This window comes from Phacochoerus africanus, chromosome 1 (assembly GCF_016906955.1).
Source record: "Phacochoerus africanus isolate WHEZ1 chromosome 1, ROS_Pafr_v1, whole genome shotgun sequence".
In the NCBI taxonomy this organism is placed as follows: Eukaryota; Metazoa; Chordata; class Mammalia; order Artiodactyla; family Suidae; genus Phacochoerus; species Phacochoerus africanus.
Genome location: NC_062544.1, coordinates 201,382,903 through 201,407,253, shown reverse-complemented (window position 1 = coordinate 201,407,253; position 24,351 = coordinate 201,382,903). Strand labels below are relative to the sequence as shown.

Sequence of the window (24,351 nt, the reverse complement as noted above, 5' to 3'; positions counted from 1 at the left end):
CAATTTAAATATATCATATGATATCACTTATATGTGGAATCTAAACAAATGAACTTATTCATAAAACAGAAATAGACTCACAGACATAGAAAACAAACTTATGGTTACCAAAGCGGAAAGGTGTGAGGAGGGGTAATTAGGAATTCAGGATTAACAGATAAATACTACTATATATAAAATAGATAAAAAGAACCTATTGTACAGCACAGGGAATTATAGTCAGTAGCTTGTAATAATCTATAGTGGAAAAGAACTGGGAAAAAAAGTCTGTGTGTTTGTCTGTAACTGAATCACTTTGCTGTACACCTGAAAAATTGTAAACCAGCTGTACCTCAACTGAGAAAAATGATCAAAGGAGGAAAAACAAACCATGGAGAACTAGGATATAAACCTGTTTTACTTTGCCTCACAAAAATAATATTTGGCATTTCATATAAAATGACTAGAATTGAACTTTTATTTAAAAGAAACAAAACTCCAAACTGATATCAAAATGTGATTATCTAGCATCTTATTCAATATCTAGCATTTTGCTGTTTGCTGTCACTAAAATGTGGGTTTTTCTATTTACATGAGTTTCCCAGACATCTGATGCTTAACCCTTTAATTTCAAAACGTTCTTTGAACTTAACTATTTGGAACTAGGGTTGAAGGAGATTTTTTCTTCTTACATTCTCTGGGTTATAATTAAACATACTTAATTATTATTTTAGAAGAACAAAATTGCCCTAAGGACTATTGAAGCTGGAGCGCTGCTTTATTCCTCACTAAACCATCTGAGCCTGTTCTGCTTTTTGCTTTCCTCTATTTCCTCCCTTTTTACTCTCAGTATGTTTCTCTTAGAAATCTTGCTGTCCTTCAGTTAATGATTTTCCTTTTCTATGGGCTAGAAAGCCAAATAAATAAATTCTTAAAACTGAGTTGCAGGAGTTCCCGTCATGGCGCAGTGGTTAACGAATCCGACTAGGAACCATGAGGTTGCGGGTTCGGTCCCTGCCCTTGCTCAGTGGGTTAAGGATCCGGCGTTGCCGTGAGCTGTGGTGTAGGTTGCAGACGTGGCTCGGATCCCACTTTGCTGTGGCTCTGGCGTAGGCTGGTGGCTACAGCTCCGATTCGACCCCTAGCCTGGGAACCTCCATATACCGCAGGAGCGGCCCAAGAAATAGCAAAAAGACAAAAACAAAACAAAACAAAACAAACAAACAAAAAAATGAGTTGCAGGTAATTGGGTTAAAAGCTGAAGGGGGTCCTCTTTTACCAAAGTATACATAGATTTTAATACTATATGACTTGTTGTTGCTTCTTAGCTTCTTTTCTGGAAGCATAACATTGGGAGATAGTGACCTGAAGCCAAATGTGTTACTATTATGCGAGGGTGCTCTCTTCAGCTTTTGAGTACCATGGTTTCAATCCTAGGCCAGCTTTATATGGAGGCAGAGCATACAACACCCCCTTTACCACTCTGAAGTCCTTTGCTCCTTTTTGCAAATATTCCTTGACATTACCTAAAAGAATTTAAAGCAGGAACTCACACACATGTATGCCAATGTTCGTAGCAACATTATTCACCATAGCCAAGAAGTAAAAATAATCCACATGTCCATCAAGAGTTGACGGGACGGGGGAACCCAACTAGAATCCATGAGGATGCAGGTTGTATCCCTGGCCTTGCTCATTGGGTTAAGGATCCGGCATTGCCGTGAGCTGTGGTGTAGGTTGCAGACGCAGCTCAGATCCTGCTTTGCTGTGGTTGTGGTGTAGGCTGGTAGCTATAGCTCCAATTTGACCCCTAGCCCGGGAACCTCCATATGCCATGGGTGCAGCCCTGAAGAGCAAAAAACAAGAGCTGAGTGCATGAACAGATGTGGAATATACCTGCAATGCCCTATTATTCAGACATAAACAAGGAATAAAATTCTGATACATGGATCAACATTGAAAACATCATGCTAAATAAAATAAACCACAGACAAATGAACAAATATTGTATGATTCCACTCATATCAAGTACCAAGAATAGCCAGATGCATGGAGATGGAAAGTAAGATAGAGGTTATCAGGAAACAGGGAAACAATGTTCAGTAGGTAATGTTCTCGACATGGATGATGGTAATGGTTGCACAACATTTTGAATGTTCTTAATGCCACCGAACTGTACACTTAAAAGTGTTTAAAATAGTCAACTTGATATATATATTACCACAATAAAAGGAAATTCAGATTTTCCTGGTCCCGGTCAAGGCTTCAGAACTTTAGTATGAAACTTCAGTCCTCCCTTTGGAAACATTCTGATAGAGACCATAGTGTACTTGTCACCAGCGTCGGGAGGCCTTCCCAGAGGGAGCCACCGTCACCTGCATCACTTTGCCTGTGGAACGCTTGAATGTTTATCCTTTCATTTCTCCCTTCTAGGCTATCCATCCAGGATACGGTTTTCTTTCAGAAAGCATGGAATTTGCTGATATATGTAAACAAGAAGGAATTATTTTCATAGGTCCTCCTTCATCAGCAATTAGAGACATGGGTATAAAGAGGTAAGAGTTTTTTTATCTCTTTTAAATATAGCCATCGGAAGGTCAGTTGAAATGGTTTGTTTTACCTACAAGAGGCATGTTAATTACCCCCTTTTGTTATCATAGGCATAAGTTATTTATTTGCAACTACAGTGAGTTACAGAAAATAATTCAACTCATTAGCGTTTCTAATCAATATGTTAGTTCGTTTGGGGCAATTTAAAACAAGATGGGTTGAGCTACCACATAGTAATTGGATTAAGGAAACAAATAGATATTTTAATGGTTGCATTAATATTTGTTGTCTCAGATGGTAGACCTTTCTTTACCTGTGGAATAATTTAAAAGTTCTGTTGTATTCTGTAGACTGGGCAGTTTGTGATTCTCTCATATGAAATAATCATAGAATTGGGGCACATCTGGTTTGTTACTCTAAAGCACATCCAAATCCATCATGGCTGCTGCTGGAGTGCCCATTGTGGAAGGCTATCACGGCGAGGACCAGTCAGACCAGTGCCTGAGAGAGCACGCTGGGAGAATCAGTTACCCTGTCATGATTAAAGCTGTTCGTGGTGGAGGAGGAAAAGTAAGATTGTGTGTGCTTGTGTTGTCCATTTGGGCCTAGTCTAATTTCTTCTACTTATGTTGTAGTCATAACTGTCTTCCCATCCTAGGGTATGAGGATCATTAGATCTGAAAAAGAATTTCAAGAGCAGTTGGAATCAGCTCGGAGAGAAGCTAAGCAGTGTGTCAATGATGACGTTATGATGATTGAGAAGTTTGTGGACATGCCAAGGTAGGTTCAGCTTTTTGAAAAAAATTCAGTTATAAAAGAAATGCATGCAGGAGTTCCATGATGGCACAGCAGGTTAAGAATCCAGCGTTGTCACTGCTGTGGTTCAGGTCACTGCTGTGGTGCAGGTTTGATCCCTGGCCCAGGACCTTCTGTATGACACAGGTGCAGCCAAAAAAAAAAAAAAGAAATGCAGGCACATTATATAAAATATGAAATTTTAATACAGGAGTACGTTAAATTCTCTAATCCCATTTCCTGATATAACCACTTATAGTAGGGTATGCATTCCTCCAGGCATTTTCTATGTGAATAGAAACATTTGTATGTATACACACCGAATGCAAAATACACAGGAAACAGTGAACAGAATCTTACATAATGTTATATCATAGACATCTTTTCTTGTCAGTGAACATAGACCCACCTCATTCTTTTTTTTTTTTTTTTTGGTCTTTTTGTCTTTTCTAGGGCCACTCCTATAGCACATGGAGGTTCCCAGGCTAGGGGTCTAATCAGAGCTGTAGCTGCTGGCCTACACCAGAGCCACAGCAACGAAGGATCTGAGCCGCGTCTGTGACCTACACCAGAGCTCACGGAACGCCGGATCCTTAACCCACCGAGCAAGTGCAGGGATCAAACCCGCAGCGTCATGGTTCCTAGTCGTATTTGTTAACCACTGAGCCATGACGGGAACTCCTTTTTTTTTTTTTTTTTTTTTTTTCCTTTTTAGGGCTGCACCCGTGGCACCTGGAGGTTTCCAGGCTAGGGGTCCAGTTGGAACTGTAGCTGCCAGCCTACGCCAGAGCCATACCAAGGCGGGATCAGAGCTGCATCTGCGACCTACACCACAGCTCATGGTAACGCCAGATCTTTAACCCACTGAGCAAGGCCAGGGATCGAACCTGCAACCTCATGGTTCCTAGTCAGATTCATTTCTGCTGCACCACGATGGGAACTCCCATCTTTTTATTGGGCTTGCTTAATAGTCCCTTGAAACTAATGTATCATTAATTCATTAAATTTTTTTTCTTGTTGATGGAATTTAGTCTTTTCAAAATGAAAAAAATTCTTATAAGAAATCAAGCTTTATTTTACAGAAGTCTATAAATATCATTTGAGATGCTCAGAAAATGGAAATAGTTACCCAATAGTTATCCCAATTGAATTATAATTGTGATATGTTGACAAATAATACTAACAGCTCACTTTGGTACTAAATCATGTGCCAGATTTCAAGTATTTTACGTATACTAAATAGTAATCCTCCTGTCCTATTTCTATTCTAGTTCCTGCAATAATCCCACTAGGTAGGCCCTATTCCCATTTTGCAGGTGAGAACACTGAGTGAGAGTGGTCATCTGACTTCCCCAAGGTCTTCTGCCTAGAAGTGGTGAAGCTGATATTTGAACCCAGGCAGGCTGACTCTAGAATTCACACTCTAAGTAATCGCACTAAACTGTTTTCTTTAGGTACCACTATAGCAAATATCATATTGATGTCTAACTTTTAAAATTTTTTTTGTTTTGTTTTTATCTGTATTGCTTCAAGTAAGATACTAATTATAAAAACTTCTTGTTTCATAGAATTCATGGTAAAAATATACATATATATATAAAACCTGTAAGTTGGATGACTTTATAAAGAATAATTCATTTTGGAACCATGGCCAGAGAGGGCTTTTTCTAGAAAGTAATGAACTAAAGCTTCAGGCCCTTCCTTGCATGAGCCTCTTCTGAGATCCTGTACTAATTTTTTACTCTTATTTTTTAAAATTTTTTTTTAGGGCCGCACCACCCATGGCATATGGAGGTTCCCAGGCTAGGGGTCAAATTGAAGCTGTAGCGCCGTCCTATGCCACAGCAACTCGGGATCCGAGCCTCATCTGTGATCTATACCACAGCTCATGGCAATACCAGATCCTTAACCCACTGGGTGAGGCCAGGAATTGAACCCAAGTCCTCATAGATATTAGTCGGGTTCCTTAACTACTAAGCCATGACGGGAATTCTAGTTTTCTACTCTTCTTAAAGAAGGCTCCCAATTGTTTTTGTTTCAGTCCCAACAAAACTTAGAACTGTTATATGCATGGCACAGTTCATTAAATTCAATAGGGTATGATAGTTTAAAAAAAAAATCATTCTCAAAATAGGCCAGTTGACTAGGAGAGCACAACATATGCCATCTATTAATGGGAAATACAACAAAAATGGAGGCAGTTCTAAGGTAAATTGAAGGTTCTTTTCCACAGTATCTTTCAAAAAAGAATAGACTGGCTATGCAAATTGGCTTACTCTTGAGTTAAAATTGTCATGGAGATGTCAGCTGGCTATCTCAGTGACTGTAACTCAATGCCCGCAACATTCCTTAAAGATGTAGATTCTTGTGAAATGTTAGCTAGAGAATACCTCACATTGTAATTTATTCCCTCAATAGCTGGGAAACTCCTAGAAATCAAAGACCTGGTAGTTCTTTTTGTTTTCCCTTATATTATTACCTGGTATATTATTTTCTTCATGATAAGCATCAATAGTATTTTTTAAGTATGGTAGTAATATGAATACATTACCAAGTTGGAAAATACAGAAGATAGAATACAAAGTCACTCATAAGCTCATTCTTCTAATGTTAGTATTAGCATTTCTACATATTTCTATTGTATATTTTCTCATATTTCAGTATCAGGATAATCATACTATTTTATGTCCTGCTAAATAATTACCTGTCGAGTAATCTTCTGGGGTGCCACAAGATTGTTAAGGTGGTGCTGTTAACTGAGAAAAACAGAAATCATGATGTTTTATAGATCTGATCAGAACTATTGAGCTGACCTAAAAAGTTGGGATAGAAAAGCCTTCAAAACATACTTTTTTAGAGGATTTTTTTTAAAAGAATCAGACTCCCTCATTACTTCACATTTATTATACATCCTAGAAGGACTGAAAATACCAACAGGAAAATAAAAACTTCAGAGCACTTAGAAAATATCAAAGCGTTCCTGCTGGAATCCAGATACATCTGTCTGTCTGTCTAGCCAGACCCCAGCAGTGCCTGCCTTGGAGTGGCTGGGATTTGATGCACCTCCTGGTTCTCAGACACTTTGCTCCAGAATCTCTAAGTTAGTAAAGCAACACAGAAAAGGATCATCAGAAAAAGGAAAATAACAGGGGTGACTTGCCAACTGTAGAAATCACCACAGAACACAGATCCTCAGAGAGCTTTCCTTGCAAACAGCTGAAGAAAAGTGTTTGCTCCTCTGGAGAACTCAAAAAAGACTGTGTTGTGCCCCTGGTGTGGCCCCCACGTGTTCCTCGCAGAACCTAGAGTCCCTGCTCTAGTATTTCCTTCTCTGGAGCAGCTGAATGTTGGGGGGAGTCAGTGGACATGGTCAAGTTTTACAACTGGAATTTGAAAAACAAACAGTGTAGCTCCAACATGCAGAGTTTGGAAGTTGTCACTCACATCTAAACAGCAAGTAAAAATTTGAACAAAATGAAAGTCAGTGAATTTTAGACCTGTCAGAGAACTGAGACCACAGGGCAAATCACTCCCCTGAAATCTGGGCAGGCATGTGCATACAGTGAGCCCAGCCAAGATCAGCTAATCTGGAGCAGAGGCTGCTGGAGCTGTAAACTGATAGGAATACCTAAATGGGAATTGTGACAAATACTGGAGGCTGAGTATGGACTAACTTGGTGTTGAGGACCTGGTGTTAGGGGGAACCCCACATTTTCATAGATTTGTTTCCGCCAAGAATACTACCAGGTTCTCACAATGAAAATCCAAGAAAAGTTCCCTCCCCTTTTAGGGCAGGGGGAGGAGAAAAGAAACCATTTTGAAATAGGCCCAGAGCAGTCTGTTCTCCCGAAGGAAGGCCAGCACTCTAAGGGAAACTTGGCCAGAGCCTTTTCTGTCCTGGTGGAAGGGCAGCAGGCTGACTCTAACACCCTCTAGCCTTGCTGTTGCTCCTCAGGGAAGGAAAAAAAAAAAAAAAAAGAAAGCTAAAAAGCCCTCTGAAGCACACAGGACACAAACCTATTAAAAGACAGAAATTTAATCATGAGATCATAGAATGCTTTCACTCCCCCACACTCCACTACCATGTCACCAGGTCTACCATACAATAACAGGCTTACAACTGAAAGAGCTGCAAGACAGAGACTCTATTTAAGAAGGTGTTCTCAGGGAAACCCCAAGACAACAGGAGGAAAAAATAAAACAGGGACACTAAAGGAAACTGAAGCCTCTGGCACCTACAGATACTGCAGACATTAAACACAACCTGCTTCTTAGCCAGGTTAACATAAAATCTCACATTAAAGTTCCTATTCCATGATACGTTATGTCTGGCATTTAATGAAAACATTATAAGGCATGCCAAAAGATAAGTATGGTCTGAAGAGAAAAAGCAAGCATTAGAACCAGAAACATGACATGGATTTTGAAATTGTCAAGTATAGAATTTAAAGGAACTGATTAATATGCTAAGGGCTCTAATGGAGCAGTAGACAGCATGCAAGTACATATGGGGAAGGTAAGCAGAGAGATGGAAACTCTAAGAAGAAAATTTAAAGGAAATGCCAGGATTCAAAAACACTGTAGCAGAAATGAAGAACGCATTTGATGGGCTTATTGGTAGACTGGACACAGCTAAGAAAAGAAACAGTGACCTTGAACATATGTCAATGGAAACTTCTCAGATTGAAGAGAAGAGAAATAAAGCAGGGAATTCCCGTTGTGGCTCAGCGGAAATGAATCTGACTAGCATCCATGAAGATGCAGGTTCCATCCTCGGCCTTGCTCAGTGGGTTAAAGATCCAGCATTGCCGTGAGCTGTGGTGTAGGTCGCAGACGTGGCTCAGATCCCGTGTTGCTGTGGCTGTGGGGTTGGCCTGCAGCTACAGCTCTGAATCGACCTGGCCTGGGAACTTACATATGCATCTGGTGCGGCCCTAAAAAGACACACACACACAAAAAGAAAGCAATAAAACAAACAGAACATAATATCTGAGAAGTGTGGGACAGTTTTAAATGGTGTAACCTATGTGTCATGTGAATACTGCAAGGAGAAGAGAGAAAGGAAAAGGAGAAATATTTAAAGTAATAATAGGAGTTCCCGTCGTGGCACAGCAGAAATGAATCTGACTAGGAACCATGCGGTTGCAGGTTTGATCCCTGCCCTTGCTCAGTGGGTTGAGGATCTGGCGTTGCCATGAGCTGTGGTATAGGTTGCAGATGTGGCTCAGATCTGGCACTGCTGTGGCTGTGGTGCAGGCTGGCAGCTGTAGTTGCAATTTGACCCCTAGCCTGGAAACCTTCATATGCCACAGGTGCAGCCCTAAAAAGACCAAAAAAAAGTTCCTTTTTCTATTTTTTTGATTTAAAGTTAGTGTATTCTTAAGTGATCCCTATAAACTTATTTCTTAACTTTCTATGGATAAGCCATAATAATTTTCAGTCTGCTTTACTTTATAAAATATGATTAGACAAGTTAATCTTTAAAAGTCCCTGGTCATTAAAAAAATGTTTTCATTGGCTTTTTGAGGATATATGAAATGTGACTATAATTAGTAATTTTATTTATTTTTTAAAATATTTATTTATTTATTTATTGTCTTTTGTCCTTTTAGGACCACTCGAGGCATATGGAGGTTCCCAGGGTAGGGGTCTAATCGGAGCTGTAGCTGCCGGCCTACGCCACAGCCACAGCAACACCAGATCCCAGCCGCATCTACAACCTACACCACAGCTCACAGCAATCTCAGATTCTTAACCCACTGAGTGAGGCCAGGGATCGAACCCGAAACCTCATCGTTCCTAGTCTGATTTGTTTCCGCTGCGCCATGACAGGAACTCACATAATTTGTAATTTTAATGTAGTCTTTTCCTTGGCAGTTTATACCTGTGACTTGCCCCTCCTGTGAGGTCATAAGTAGTCTCCTGTGTTTTCTGTCTTTTTTTATTTCCCAAACCATTTCATATATATAACTTTTTTCTTGAATATTCATCCTTCAAATGGAAACTTTTCACTGGGTTTTTAAACAGGCATGTAGAAGTCCAGGTCTTTGGTGACCACCATGGCAATGTGGTGTACCTATTTGAAAGAGACTGTAGTGTGCAGAGGAGATATCAGAAGATCATTGAGGAGGCTCCAGGGGTAAGAATCTTGTAAAGAAATTTGCTATAGCTCCTCTATAATACAGAACTCAGTCACTGACTCTTATGTCAGAAATCTGTGAGCTAGTCTGCAGAAAAACCAATTCCCAGTAGTAACAAGCCCCCCCCTGCAGTGATGGGGATGAGGAGGGAGTTAGTGTTCTGGGGCTACCATACAGAGAGCACACACAACAGGGCCATAGTCCTGTTGGATTGGGGTCTTGAAAAACCTTCTGTGATTAGCAGCTGTATTGTGCTTCCTTCCCCCTACCTCCCCCTTTTTGACCTCCCTGTGGAGGCCATGGGTCAGATATGAGCCGCAGTTGCAACCTAAGCTGCAGCTGCCACAGTACGGATCCCCAACCCACTGTTCCAGGTCATGGATCGAACCTGTGTCCCAGCATTCCCAAGATGCCACCAATCCCATTGCGCCAGAGTAGGAACTCTAGCTGTGTTAGTGTTTCCGTGCAGGTTTTAAATTATAATTAACTAAAATGTTTGAGGAATGGAATGGTTTTGTTAATTGAGATTCTTTTAACTGCTATGTTAAATGTTCCTAAAATATGTTAGTCATATTCCCAATTTAGAGGTTATATTGTATAGGAGAGAGCTTTACTCTTATTTGGCAACTTTGACCCCTCAGAATTGTTTACATCTCTTTGAGTCTACCTCTTAATTGGTTTAGGTGTTTATCTGGGTCAATCAAGGCCTACTCCTCAGATTACCTGTTTTTAGATTTACATTTCTCTGGGAACTGCTATTGCCATAGATTCTTTTTTGTCCAAAGTTACATATGTGTTTTTGTTTTTTTTTTCAGTGTGTATTTATAAAATGTCATGGATCCAAGGGTTTTGGTTAATCCATTTGTTATTCTTATACTGTATACAAAATTTAATTTCTGTTACAGAGTATATTTCATCTGAAGTAAATGTCAACAATAATTTCAGTAAAGCCTGTTTTCAAGCAGTGATTGCTTAAATAAAAATCTGTAGAGCACTGCAGGCTAACATTTTAAAATGTTGAAAAGCTTTGCCTAGGGACAGTTGCACTGTGGTATAAAACAGTATTTCCTGAAGAAATGTTTAACATTAGCTATTTATCTTTATTATCTCTTGAATGCAGTATTTGATACATAGAAATGTAGTATTGGATCTTAATGGAAATTTCTAGTAAGGAAAATTTCTAATGGAAATTTATTTCAAATATTTTTTCATAGCCTGGTATTAAACCCGAAGTAAGAAGAAAACTTGGAGAAGCTGCAGTCAGAGCTGCTAAAGCTGTAAATTATGTTGGTGCAGGTATGCTAAGATTTGCTTCTAATAGAAGAAAAAGGAATAATCATTAGTGTTTCAAAAAGCAAATGAAACATATAACTTTTAAATCATTGGCTTTCAAACTTTTTGGACTACATCCACACTGAGAAATACATTTTAGGAGTTCCTACTGTGCTGCAGCTGGTTAAGGATCCAGAGTTGTCTTTGTAGTGGCACGGGTTTGATCCCCAGCCCAGCACAGTGGAGTAAGGATCCAGCATTGATGCAGCTGTGCCTCAGATTCAGTCTCTGGCCTGGTAACTTCCATATGCTGTGAGTACAGCCTAAAAAAAAAAAAAGAAAGAAAGAAAGAAATACATTTTACATTAAGACCCTATATTTACTCATAAGTGTTTGTGTTTATGTATTTGGGGAGGGGGGAGTCACTAAACAGTGCTTACCCTAACTATGTGTAATGCTTTTTGGTATTTTCTATCCTGTTTTAAAATAAAATCACTAAAATGATTTTTTACATTTTCTAAAATTGTAAATTTCAATTTTTTTAGAGTAGTTTTAGGTTCACAGCAAAATTGAACAGAAAGTACGGAGAGTTCCCATACACCCTTCTCCACACATGCACAGCCTTCCTCACTATCAACATCCTACACTGGAATGGTACATTTGTTACAACTAATGAACCTACACTACATTATTATCACTCAGAGTCCGTAGTTTACTATAGGGCTCACTCTTGATGTACATTTTGTGCGTTGGACAGATACATGAATGACGTATATCCACCATGTATCTACCATTGTACTATATACTGGAGAATAGTTTTCATCCCCTAAATATACTGTTTGTCCCTCTACCTCTAGCCCCTCTCAACCACTGATCTTTGTTGTTTTTTTGTTTTGTTTTGTTTTGTTAATGCCACACCCATAACTTATGGAAATTCCTGGGCTAGGCATCAAATCTGAGCCACAGTTGCAGCCATGCCAGATCCTTTAACCCATTGCACTGGGCTGGGCATTGAACCTGCACTTCCATAGCGACCCGAGCTGCTGCATTTGGATTCTTCACCCACTGCCCCATGGCAGGAACTCCCACTGATCTTTTTATTTGTCTTTTCCAGAATATCATATAGTTGGAATCAATTGGCTATATAGCCTTTTCAGGTTGGCTTCTTTCATTTAGGATATGCATTAAATTTCCTCCATGTCTTTTCATGGCTTGAGAGTTCATTTCAGTTTAGTGTTGAATAATATTCCATTGTCTGAATGTACCAAGTTTATCTTCTCATCTACTCAAAGACATCTTTGTTTCTCTCAAGTTTGGAAATTATAATTATAAATAAATTATAAACATCTGTGTACAGGGTTTTGTGTGGATGTAGTTTCAGTTCATTTGGGTCAAGATGTATGATTACTGGATCATATTGTAAAAGTATGTTTATTTTTATAAGAAACTGCAAAACTGTCTTCCAAAGTGGCTCCACATCCTAACTAGCACTTAGTATCATCAGTCTTCCAGATTTTGGCCATTCTAATAGGTACGTAGTGGTATCTCATTATTGTTTTAATTTGTATTTCCCTGATATCATATGATGTGGAGCATCTTCTCATATGCTTACTTGCCATCTGTCTATCTTCTTTGATGAGGTGTCTTTTTGGGCCTTTTGCCCATTTTTTTAAAAATTGGATTGGTTGTTTTCCTGTTGATTAGTTTTAAGAGTTCTTTGTGTATTTTAGATAACAATCCTTTATCCAATGTAACTTTTGCAAATATTTTCTCCCAGTCTATGGATAGTCTTTTCATTCTATTGACATTGTCTTTTTTCAGAGCAGAAGTTTTTTATTTTAATTAAGTCCAATTTATCAATTATTTCTTTCATGGACTATGCTTTTGCTGTCGTATCTAAAAAGCATCACCAGAGTTCCCTGGTGGCTCAGCAGGTTAAGGATCCTGCATTGGCACTGCTGTGGCTCTGGTCGCTGCTGTGGCATGGGTTCAGTTCCTGGTGTGGTAACTTCTGTATGCCACAGACATGGCCAAAAGGGGGGTCATCATGATGCCCAAGGTCAACGAGGTTTTCTTCTGTGTAATCTTCTCGTAGTTTTATGCTTTTGTGTTTTACATTTAGGTCCTTGATCCATTTTGAGTTGATTTTTGTGAAGGCGGAAATTCTGTGTCTAGATTCATTTTTTTGCATGTAGATGTCCAGTTGTTCCAGCAACATTTCTTTTCCTTTTTGGCCTCATTGCTGTATATGGAGTTCCCAGGCCAGGGCTCAGATCTGTCACATTTATGACCTATGCCTCAGGTGCAGCAGGGCCAGATCCTTATCTCACTGCACAGGCTTGTTACCAGAGACACCACTAATCCTGTTTTGCCACAGCAGCAACTCCCAGCAACATTTCTTGAAAAGACTATTATTGCTCCATTGTAGTGCCTTTGCTCGTTTGTCAAAGATCAGTTATCTGTATTTATGTGGGTCTGCTTCTAAGCTCTATTCTGTTCCGCTGGTCTGTCTGTCTGTTCTTTCACGAATACTTCATTGTTTTGATTACTACAGCTTTATGATAAATCTTGGACTCCTATGGTGTCAGTCCTCCAGTTTTGTCATTCTTATTATTGAGTCAGCTCTTCTGAATCTTTTTGCCTCTTCATATAAACATTAGAATCAGTTTTTTGATATTCACACACACACAAAAAAACTTGCTGGGATTTTAACTGAGATTGCATTGACTCTTTATAACAAATGGGAAGAACCAACATCTTGACAGTGTTGAATCTTCTTATCCATGAACATGGAATATCTTTCCCTTCTTCTTTGACTTCTTTTATCAGAATTGTATAGTTTTCTCATATAGACCTTATAGATATTCTGTTAGGTTTATACCTGTTTTGTTTGAGAGGGTGTGCTAATATAAATGATACTGTGTTTATTTATATATTTATATTTATTTATTTATTTATTTATTTATTTATTTATTTATTTATTTGGTTTTTTAGGGCTGCACCCACAGCATATAGAGGTTCCAGGTTAGGGGTCCAGTCAGAGCTGTAGCCGATAGCCTACGCCACAGCCACGCAGGATCCTAGCCGTGTCTGTGACCTCTGCCATGAGTGAGGCCAGGGTTCGAACCCATCACCCCATGGTTCCTAGTCAGATTCGTTTCTGCTGCGCCATGATAGGAACTCCAATGATACTGTGTTTTAAATTTCAAATTCTACTTGTTTATTGCTGGTATATAGGAAAACAGTTAATTTTTGTATATTAATCTTGTATCCTACAACCTTGATATGATTGCTTATTAGTTGCAGAAAGCATTTTTGTCAAATTTTTTGAATTTTTTAATATAGTCATCCATGAACAGACAACTTTATTTCTTCTTTCCCAATCTGTATAACATATGTTTCCTTGTCTTATCTCACTGCATTAGCTAAGATTTGCATTATGATGTTGAAAATGAGTGATGACGGCAGACATCCTTGCCTTGTTTTGTATCTTAATTGGAAGACTTTTACTTTCTCACCATTAGGTATGATGTTAACTGTAGGTTTTTGTAAATCTTCTTTATCAAGTTGAAGTTCCCCTCTATTCCTAGTTTGTTGAAGTTTTTTATTGTAAGTAGACATTAGATTTCATCAAATGCTTTTCTTCTGCATTTCTTGATATAATCGTGTGATTCTTCTTTAACCTGTGGATGTGATGGATTACATTAATTGATTTTCAAATCTTGAACCAGGTTAACATAACTGAGATAAATCCCACCTGGTCATGGTATATAATTACTTTTATATATTGTTGGAGGTATTCTGTCATCTATCTTCTGGAAGAGATTGTAGAGAACAGGTATAAATTCTACCTTCAGCATTTAGTAGAATTCACTGGTGAATCAGTCTGGGACTGCTGCTTTCTGTTTTGAAGGTTGTTAATGATTATTCCAGTTTCTTTAATAAATATAGATCTGTTTAGACTTATATCTAAATTAGATTCATTTTTATCTATTTTTTCTTGTGTGAGTTTTGGCAGATTGTGTCTTTGAAGGAATTGATCCATTTCATCTAGATTATTAAATTTGTGGGCATTGGGAGTTCCCGTCCTGGCTCAGTGGTAACGAACCCAGCTAGTATCCATGAGGACACAGGTTTAATCCCTGACCTCGCTCAGTGGGTTAAGGATCTGGCATTGCCATGAGCTGTGGTATAGGTTTCAGACACAGCTCAGATCCCACATTGCTCTGGCTGTGGTTTAGGCCAGCAGCTATAGCTCTGATTCAATCCCTAGCCTAGGAACTTACATAGGCCTTGGGTGCAGCCCTTTTAAAAAAAAAAAGACAGGAGTTCCCTTCGTGGCTCAGTTACGGTTAACGAATCTGACTAGGAACCATGAGGTTGCAGGTTCGATCCCTGGACTTGCTCAGTGGGTTAAGGATCCGGCGTTGCCGTGAGTTGTGGTGTAGGTTGCAAACACAGCTCAGATCCCACGTTGCTGTGGTTCTGGCATAGGCCAGCGTCTACAGCTCTGATTTGACCCCTAGCCTGGGAACCTCCACATGCTGCAGGAGCGGCCCAAGAAATCGCAAAAAAAAAAAAGACAAATATATTTTTGGATATAGAGTTATTAATAATATCCTTTCATTGTCTTTAAAATGTTTATAGGATTTGTAATGGTATTCCTTCTTTCATTTCTAGTATTAGTAATGTGTGTCCTGTTTTTTCTTAGGTAGCCTGTCTTAAAATTTATCAATTTGATGGATCTTTTCAAAGAACCAACTTTTGGTTTTGTTGGCTTTTTTGCATATTTATTGACTTCCTGTGTTCAATTTCATGGATTTCTACTCTATTATTTTCTTCTGCTTTGGAATGAATTTTTTTCTTTTACGCGTTTCCTAGAATGGAAGCTTATATTAATTTCAGATCTTTCTTTTCTTCGAATATATAGATTTAGTGCTATAAAGAGCCCTCTAAGCACTGCTTTTTATATATCCCACAGATTTGGTAAGTAGTGTTCCTATTTTTATTTAGTTTAAAATACTTTAGGAGTTCCTGTTGTGGTTCAGTGGTAACAAACCCAACTAGTATCCACAAGGACTAGGATTCTATCCTTGGCTCCACTCAGTCAGTGGGTTAAAGATCCAGTGTTGCCATGATAGCCATTCTGACTGGTATGAGGTGGTATCTCATGGTAGTTTTGATTTGCATTTCTCTAATAATCAGGGCTGTTGAGCATTTATTCATGTACCTGTTGGCCATCTGTATATCTGCTTTGGAGAAATGTCTGTTCAGGTCTTTTGCCCATTTTTCTTTCTTTCTTTCTTTTTGTCTTTTTGCCATTTCTTAGAAAAGGCTTAGCCTATGCCAGAGCCACAGTAACGCGGGATCCGAGCCGCGTCTGCTTACGGCAACGCCAGATCCTTCATCCACTGAGTAAGGTTTGAACCCCAACCTCATGGTTCTTAGTCGGATTCATTAACCACTGAGCCATGACAGGAACTCCTGCCCATTTTTCAATTGGGTTGTTGGCTTTTTTGCTGTTGAGTTGGATAAGTTGTATATTTTAGATATTAAGCCCTTGTCAGTTGCATCATTTGAAACTATTTTCTCCCATTCTATAAGTTGTCTTTTTGTTTTCTTTTTGGTTTCCTTTGCTCTGCAAAAGCTTGTCAGTTTGATTAGGTCTCATTGGTTTATTTCTGCTTTTATTTCTGTTGCTTTGGAAGACTGACCTGAGAAAACATTTGTAAGGTTGATGTCAGAGAATGTTTTGCCTATGTTCTCTTCCAGGAGTTTGATGGTGTCTTGTCTTATATTTAAGTCCTTAAGCCATTTTGAGTTTTTTTGTGCATGGTGTGAGGGTGTCTTCTAGTTTCATTGGTTTACATGCAGCTGTCCATGTTTCCCAGCAATACTTGCAGAAAAGACTGTCTTTTCTCCATTTTATGTTCTTGCCTCCTTTGTCAAAGATTAGTTGACCATAGGTGTCTGGGCTTATTTCTTGGTTCTCTATTTTGTTCCATTGGTCTGTATGTCTGTTTTGGTACCAGTACCACACTGTCTTGATGACTGTGGCTTTGTAATATTGACTGATCTGGGAGAGTTATGCCTCTTGCTTGGTTTTTCTTCCTCAGAACAGCTTTGGTAATTCTGGGTCTTTTGTGGTTCCATATACATTTTTGGATCGTTTGTTCTAGTTCTGTGAAAAATGTCATGGGTAATTTGATAGGGATTGCATCGAATCTGTAGATTGCTTTGCGTAGTATGACCATTTTTACAATATTAATTTTTCCAGCCCAGGTGCGTGGAATATCTTTCCATTTCTTTATATCTTCTTTAATTTCCTTGATTAATGTTTTATAGTTCTCAGCATATAAGTCCTTTTCCTCGTTGGTCAGGTGTATTCCCAGGTATTTGATTTTTGGGGGTGCAATTTTAAAAGCTATTGTATTTCTGTATTCCATTTCTAATATTTCATGGTTAGTATTTTTCTTTATTTTTTATTTTCTATACTTTGAAAATTATATGCGTAGGTTTAGTTTTTCTGACATTTATCCTGCTTTGTTTCCTCTGAGCTGCCTGGATCTGTGATTTTGGTGTGCAACATTGATTTGGGGAAATTTTCCATTTTTAGTGCTTCAAATACTGCTTCTGCTCCTTTCTTCATTCATCTTCTGGTATTTCTATCATGTATATGCTGCACTTTTTCAAGTTCTCCCTAGTTCTTAGATATTCTCTTCTGTTTGGGTTTTTGTTTTTGTTTTTTAACCAGTCTTTTTTCTCTTTGCTTTTAGTTTTGTAAGTTTCTGTTGTCATATCCTCAAGCTTAGAGATTCTTTCCTTAGCTATGTCCATTCTACTGATGAGCCCATCAAATGTATTCTTCATTTCTATCAAAATGTTTTTGATCTCTAGCAATTTTTTTTCTCTTTTTTTAAAATTCTATGTCTCTGCTGACATTATCTGTATGTTCTTATGTGTTTTCTGCTTTTATTAAAGTCCTTAGCCTTTTTTTTTTTCTTTTCAGGGCCGCCCCTGTGGTCCTGAAATTTCCTAGGCTAGGGGTTGAATTGGAGCTACAGCTGCCAACCACAGCCACAGGAACACGGATCCAAGCCATTTCTACAACTTACACCACTGCTCATGGAAATGCCAGATCCCCGATTCACTGAGCAAGGCCAGGGATCGAACCCATATCCTCATGGATACTAGTCAGATTTGTTTCCACAGTGCCACAATGGGAGCTCGCACTCTTAGCATATTACTTACAATTCTTTTAAGTACTTGGTCTAATAATTCTAGCATTCGTCACATCTGAGTCTGGTTCTGATGCTTTTTTAGACTATCCAAACTGTTTTTTGCCTCTTAGCATGCTGAGTAATTTTTCTTGATAGCCAGATGTTGTTGTACCAGGTAAAAGGAACGGTGGTAAATAGGTCTTTAGTAATGTAGTGGTTGGATTTGAGGAAGGGAAAGTGTTCTGTTGTCCTATGATTAGGTCTAAGTCCTTTGATGAGCTTCACCCTGAACTGTGAACTTCACCAGTGCTTCTTAGTTTGCTTTTTATTTATTATTTATTTGCTTATGTGGAACAGAATGGCTGGCATGGGCTGGAGTTGTGTATTTCCCTTCCCTCAGTTATATTAATTAGGCATGATAATATCCTAATAGTTTAGGCTCTGGGAAAATCATTCTCTTAAGGGCAGATCTTGCTTGGAAGAACGGAACTTTGACCTATTTCAAATGGTTCCTTTTCCCCTCCCACTGCTGGAAACTCAAGGGATATTTTTCTCCAGTGTTCACTGAGGATCCACTAGAGCTTCTGGAGGTAAGACGGAAAATAGTTGGTGGCTCCCTATGACTTGGTCCCCCCTGTTCACATTGAACCTCCAAAAATTTGTCAATTACAGTCCAGGTTTTCCTTCTCCAGTACTTATTCCCATAGAGGTTTTTACTCATGTGTTTTGCTCTGGTAAGTTGTGGATCTCTGCATTCACTTGTCTGTCTCTCTAATTGGGGGACAGTGGTTTGCCCTGTGACCTCACATCTCTGGTGGATCTAGGAAGAGTTGTTGACTTTTCAGCTTATTCAGCTTTTTATTTGTCAGGATGTAATGGTGACTTTCAAGCTCCTTTCTGCTGGGTCAGAAATGAAATCTTTGACTAAATTTTTACAATCCACTAATAGAGTGTGGCCAACATTTTGAAAAACAGTTTTTTTTGTTTTGTTTTGATTTGTTTTTTGTCTTTTTGCCTTTTTCCAGGGCCGTACCCTCGGCAACATGGAGGTTCCCAGGCAAGGGTTCGAATCAGAGCTGTAGCCGCCGGCCTACACCAGAGCCACAGCAACACGGGATCCAAGCTGCATCTGCAACCTACACCACAGCTCATGGCAACGCTGGATCCTTAACCCCTGGAGTGAGGCCAGGGATCGAACCCGCAACCTCATGGTTCCTAGTCGGATTTGTTAACCGCTGCTCCACGACGGGAACGCCTAAAAAACAGTTTTAAGGTATATGAAGCTAACTTTAGGCTAAGTGAAAAAAATTCAGACGCAAAACCTACATACTGTATGATTTCGTGTATATGACATTCTAGGGAAAAAACTGTGATAGTAAGCAGACCAGTGGTTGCCTGGAGGTAGGTCCTGGGGAAGGGAGTGACTGCAAAGGGGAACAAGGGAATGTTTGGGATGGTGGAAATGTTTTGTATTTCCATTGTGGTGGTGGTTTTATGATTATATGCAGTTGCTGAAACCAGCACACCTGTACTTAAAATGGATAAATTTTACTGTCTGAGATTATACCTGAATAAAGTTGGGGAAGTGTAGTAGTTAATAGAATGCTATGGATAAGACACTAACATTATGTTTAGTTACTAAGCGGTCTCCCACTGGGTCACCAGCAAAAGAACTTTTAAAGAAGCTTCCAAAGCCCACAGTCAGGTGGAAAAACCTTGATTTTCTCCACCAAGTTAGAGTGAGATGGGATGTCACAATGACGTTTCCAGGGTTCCTGGTGCACTAAAACAGTAACACATGGTCAATCACGTTCTCCTGCCACAGCCGCTGAGACTGATTCATAGCTTGGGCTTACCATTTATTCATAACCCCAAATATACTTTTCTATTGTTAAATTTCATGTGGCTCCCAATTTTTGATTGAGAATCACTTGCCGCTGCAAAATGTCAGATGTTTTCTTCATGAAATGCAAAATATTTACCATTGAATGAAGGCAACCGTGAAAGTTGATATTACGTACCATGGAAAATTTTGCTTCCTACCCCTGATATGCTATTGAAATGTGACTATTGTATTTTATCTTTTAGGAACTGTGGAGTTTATTATGGACTCAAAGCACAATTTCTACTTCATGGAGATGAATACAAGGCTGCAAGTGGAACATCCTGTTACTGAGATGATCACAGGAACTGATTTGGTGGAATGGCAGCTTAGGGTGGGAGTATTTTTTTCTGTTAAGACCAGTGTTGAGAATACATTGCCTTTTGGCCTCTTGAAAGGAGGCATCACCTTGGACAGGGCTCAGTTGCTAATGGTTCTCATGAAGCTAGGAAGATGGGAGGTTAAAGGTGACGTAACATTTGATGCCATGACGTTATTGGCACTTTATGGACTGAGCTTCCTTGTTTGTTACTTACCATCTTTTCCCCTTAGACATGGAGCAGCCAGCAGGTGAGCTGCTGCCACTGAGACTTGCTTGTTGACCACATTGTGTCAACAAAAAGCCTTATGCGCTGCCTGAGACCCCATCTTTCAGGGCCAGGCCATCATTAGAGGCAGGATGGATGCTAGCCAAGATGAAATGAGCGAAGGAAGAGTTGGGAATGAAGAGCCAAGGGAAGGGTCTACACCAACAGAATAGTTCACGGGCAAGTGCTAACACCTTGTTGTTGGCCCATGAAGGGATAAGTGTACCCTTTCGGAGTAAATGTTTAGAAAATTCAAATTTGGCATATGGAGGTTCCCAGGCTAGGGGTCTAATCGGGGCTACAGCTGCTGGCCTATACCAGCCAGATCCTTAACCCACTGAGGGAGGCCAGGGATTGAACCGAAACTTCATGGTTCCTAGTCAGATTCATTTCCGCTGTGTCACGACGGAACTCCTGAAAACAATAGATTTGACAGCCTTTCCTAAATATGAAAATTATTTTAGGTAGTATGACTATTTTTTAAATTGAAGTATAGCTGATTTATAATGTTGTGCTAATTTCTGCTATACAGCAAAGTGATGCAGTTATATACATATACACATTTTTCCCTTCCATTCTGGTTTATCCCAGCAGATTGAATATAGTTCCCTGTGATACAAGTAGGACCTTGTTTATCCATTCTAAATGTAGTAGTTTGTATCTCCTAACCCCAAACTCCCAGTCCATTCCTTTCCTCCTTCTTCCTCCTTGACAACCACAATTTTGTTCTCTGTGTCTGTGAGACTGTTTCTGTTGTGTAGATAAGTTCATTTGTGCCATATTTTAGATTCCACATATAAGTGATATCATATGAAACCTGTCTTGCTCTGTCTGACTTAACCTCACCTAGTAGGATAATCTCTAGCTGCATAGTATTATAAATATTCTTTTTTTTTTTTGTCTTTTTGCCATTTCTTGGGCCGCTCTCGCAGCACATAGAGGTTCCCAGGCTAGGGGTCGAATCGGAGCTGTAGCTGCCGGCCTACACCACAGCCATAGCAACACGGGATCTGAGCCGTGTCTGCAACCTACACCACAGCTCACGGCAACGCCGGATCCTTAACCCACTGAGCAAGGCCAGGGACTGAACCCACAACCTCGTGGTTCCTTGTGGGATTCATTAACCACTGAGCCACGACGGGAACTCCCTATTATGAATATTCTTTGTATATCCTAAATCTAAATTATCTTTTTCCATGTGGTAATCCTAAAGTCTTGATTACTTTGATAATTTTGTCTTTGCAGAACTTCTGTTGACAATAACATAATGTTCCTTTTTCTGGTTCCTTGGGGATGATTGGTGGTTTTAATTGAGGCTTAAGATTCTTCTGGGCCTCTATAGCCTTAGAAACTAATGAAAATCTGGCACATCAGGCTTCTAAGTGTTAGTAAGTACCAGGGAAATCATAGTGCATTGAGAAACTTTTGGAAAAAGAGTCCCTGTGTTTCTAGAATATCCTTGAGGAAAAGAATATTTTTTTCCTGAAGCAGTAACCAAGAGAGTCCAGAATTCTGAAATCATGAAGGACAGAAAGTTTCTAAGGATTAAGGAGCTTTTGGATATTAGGGGGACCAACAGACATTTATTTCTGCGAGTCAAGAAATTATAAAAAAAAAAAAAAAGCAGAGTTCCCGTCGTGGCGCAGTGGTTAATGAATCCGACTAGGAACCATGAGGTTTCGGGTTCGGTCCCTGCCTTTGCTCAGTGGGTTAACGATCCGGTGTTGCCGTGAGCTGTGGTGTAGGTTGCAGACGCGGCTCGGATCCCGCGTTGCTGTGGCTCTGGCGTAGGCCTGTGGCTATAGCTCCGATTGGACCCCTAGCCTGGGAACCTCCATATGCCGAGGGAGCGGCCCAAGAAATAGCAAAAAAAGACAAAAAAAAAGAAATTATAAGAGTCTCAAAGGCTCGTTAGAAAGAGAAGCAGGTTTTTATCATCTGGGGAGGGTTTCTAGAGCTTAGGGACATCACTGGACCTTATTTTCAGTGTTGCAGGCACTTTGGAGTCTGGCCTCCAAGCAGAGTTAAAACAAGGGGTCTTAGCATGTAGTGAGTCAAGAGTTTATGCTCCAGGACCTGCCTCTGGAGTCATTGGCTTCCTAGAGTGAGGGTGCAGTGATGTGAGCACCCAGGCAGCAAGTGCAGGTGGTTGGCAGTGTCAGGGAGACTGGTGAAATGTCCAAAGTCCGGGGGTTCCAGAGAGTCAGTGTCTAAAGCCTGAGACAACTCAGATGGCACAGATTTCCAAGTACCCAGAGGCATGGATAGAAGCCACCTTCAGAAGAAAACAGGCCAAGATAAGCCAGGTTGAAATTGAGCTATATATTCAGGAATAAGATCACACCTTAGAATATGGTCATATGGTCTTTCTTTTCCTTTTGTATTATTCTTTGTTAAAACATTGAAGAGTATTTCATTATAAAGGATAAGAATGAAATGATAATAGCTAGCACTTAGATAGTGCTTACTATATGCCAGGCAGTTTTTTCTGAGCATTAAGACATTAAAGAGGAGTTCCCATCGTGGCACAGCGGAAACGAATCCGACTGGGAACCGTGAGGTTGCAGATTCCATCCCTGGCCTCGCTCACTGGGTTAAAGGATCCAGCATTGCCGTGAGCTGTGGTATAGGTCACAGACACGGCTCAGATCTGGTGTTGCTGTGGCTGTAGCATAGGCCAGCAGCTGTCGCTCCGATTGGACCCCTAGCCTGGGAACCTCCATATTGCTGTGGGAACAGCCCTAAAAAGCAAAAAAAAAAAAAAAAAAGGATGTTAAAGAAACTTATCTAGAATATGAGTATGCCCAGAACAGAATAGAGAGACAGAATTTGAAGCTAGGGAATATGGCTGCAGAGTCTATGCGTTCAAACACAATGCCATAAAGGCATTCAATTCAGTCCATTCTCCTTTTTAACCACTGAGCCACAACAAGAACTCCGGAGTGCTAATGCTTTATTTTTTTTTTTTTTAGGGCCGAACCTGTAGCATATGGAGGTTCCCAGGCTAGAGGTCGAATCAGAGTACAACTGCCAGCCTACACCACAGCAACGCCAGATCCGAGCTGTGTCTTCGACCTACACACCACAGCTCACAGCAATGCTGAATCCTTAACACACTGAGCAAGGCCAGAGATGGAACCTGCAACTTCATGGTTCCTAGTTGGATTCATTTCCGCTGCACCGTGACAGGAACTCCTGAGTGCTAATGCTTTAAGTGAAAACTGAGGAATTCCCATCATGGCTCAGCAGTTAATGAATCTCACTAGCATCCTGAGAACACAGGTTTGATCCCTGGCCTTGCTCAGTGGGTTAAGTATCTGGTGTTGCTGTGAGCTGTGATATAGGTCACAGATGCGACTCGGATCCTGCATTGCTGTGGCTGTGGCGTAGGCCGGCAGCTGTAGCTCTGATTGGACCCCTAGCCTGGGAACCTCCATATGCCGAAGGTGCAGCCCTAAAAAAAAAAAAAAGAAAGAAAGAAAAAGAAAAAACTGAAAATGTATTTTGCCATTAAGAAATTTGTTTTCATTATATTAAAAAAGCACTGATTTATATTTATGATTTGTCATCAGTTTGTCTGTTTTCTCTATTTAAAAGTTCTAGAAACCCATTGTAATGAATAATATTATTTCCAGGCTTCATCGTTTGGGTTGTTTGTTTTTTTTTGTTTTTTTTGTTTTTTTGCTTTTGCCCAATACTTAAGTGGATGGGTAAAGTAATAGTTTTTATTTGGCTTTGTGTGTGTGTGTGTGTGTGTGTGTGTGTGTGTGTGTGTATGTGTGTCTTTTTGTCTTTTTTTCTTTCTAGGGCCACACCCACTGCATGTGGAAGTTCCCAGGCTAGGGGTCCAATTGGAGCTGTAGCTACCAGCCTACACCAGAGTCATGGCAACACAGGATCTGAGCCTCGTCTACGACCTACACCAC

At 39.8% G+C, this 24,351-nt stretch overlaps 1 protein-coding gene across 2 annotated transcripts in view; it reads left to right on the top strand.

Annotated features, from left to right (window-relative positions):
• The window catches only part of MCCC1 (methylcrotonyl-CoA carboxylase subunit 1), a 76,019-nt gene that overhangs the window by 28,061 nt on the left and 23,607 nt on the right, over nt 1-24,351 (top strand). For both annotated transcript variants that reach the window (XM_047787342.1, XM_047787333.1), the window contains exons 5-10: nt 2,413-2,534; nt 2,952-3,099; nt 3,188-3,309; nt 9,352-9,463; nt 10,679-10,760; nt 20,045-20,172. In XM_047787342.1, the coding sequence (XP_047643298.1) occupies nt 2,413-2,534; nt 2,952-3,099; nt 3,188-3,309; nt 9,352-9,463; nt 10,679-10,760; nt 20,045-20,172 (714 nt within the window). The remainder of the gene's footprint in view (nt 1-2,412; nt 2,535-2,951; nt 3,100-3,187; nt 3,310-9,351; nt 9,464-10,678; nt 10,761-20,044; nt 20,173-24,351) is intronic.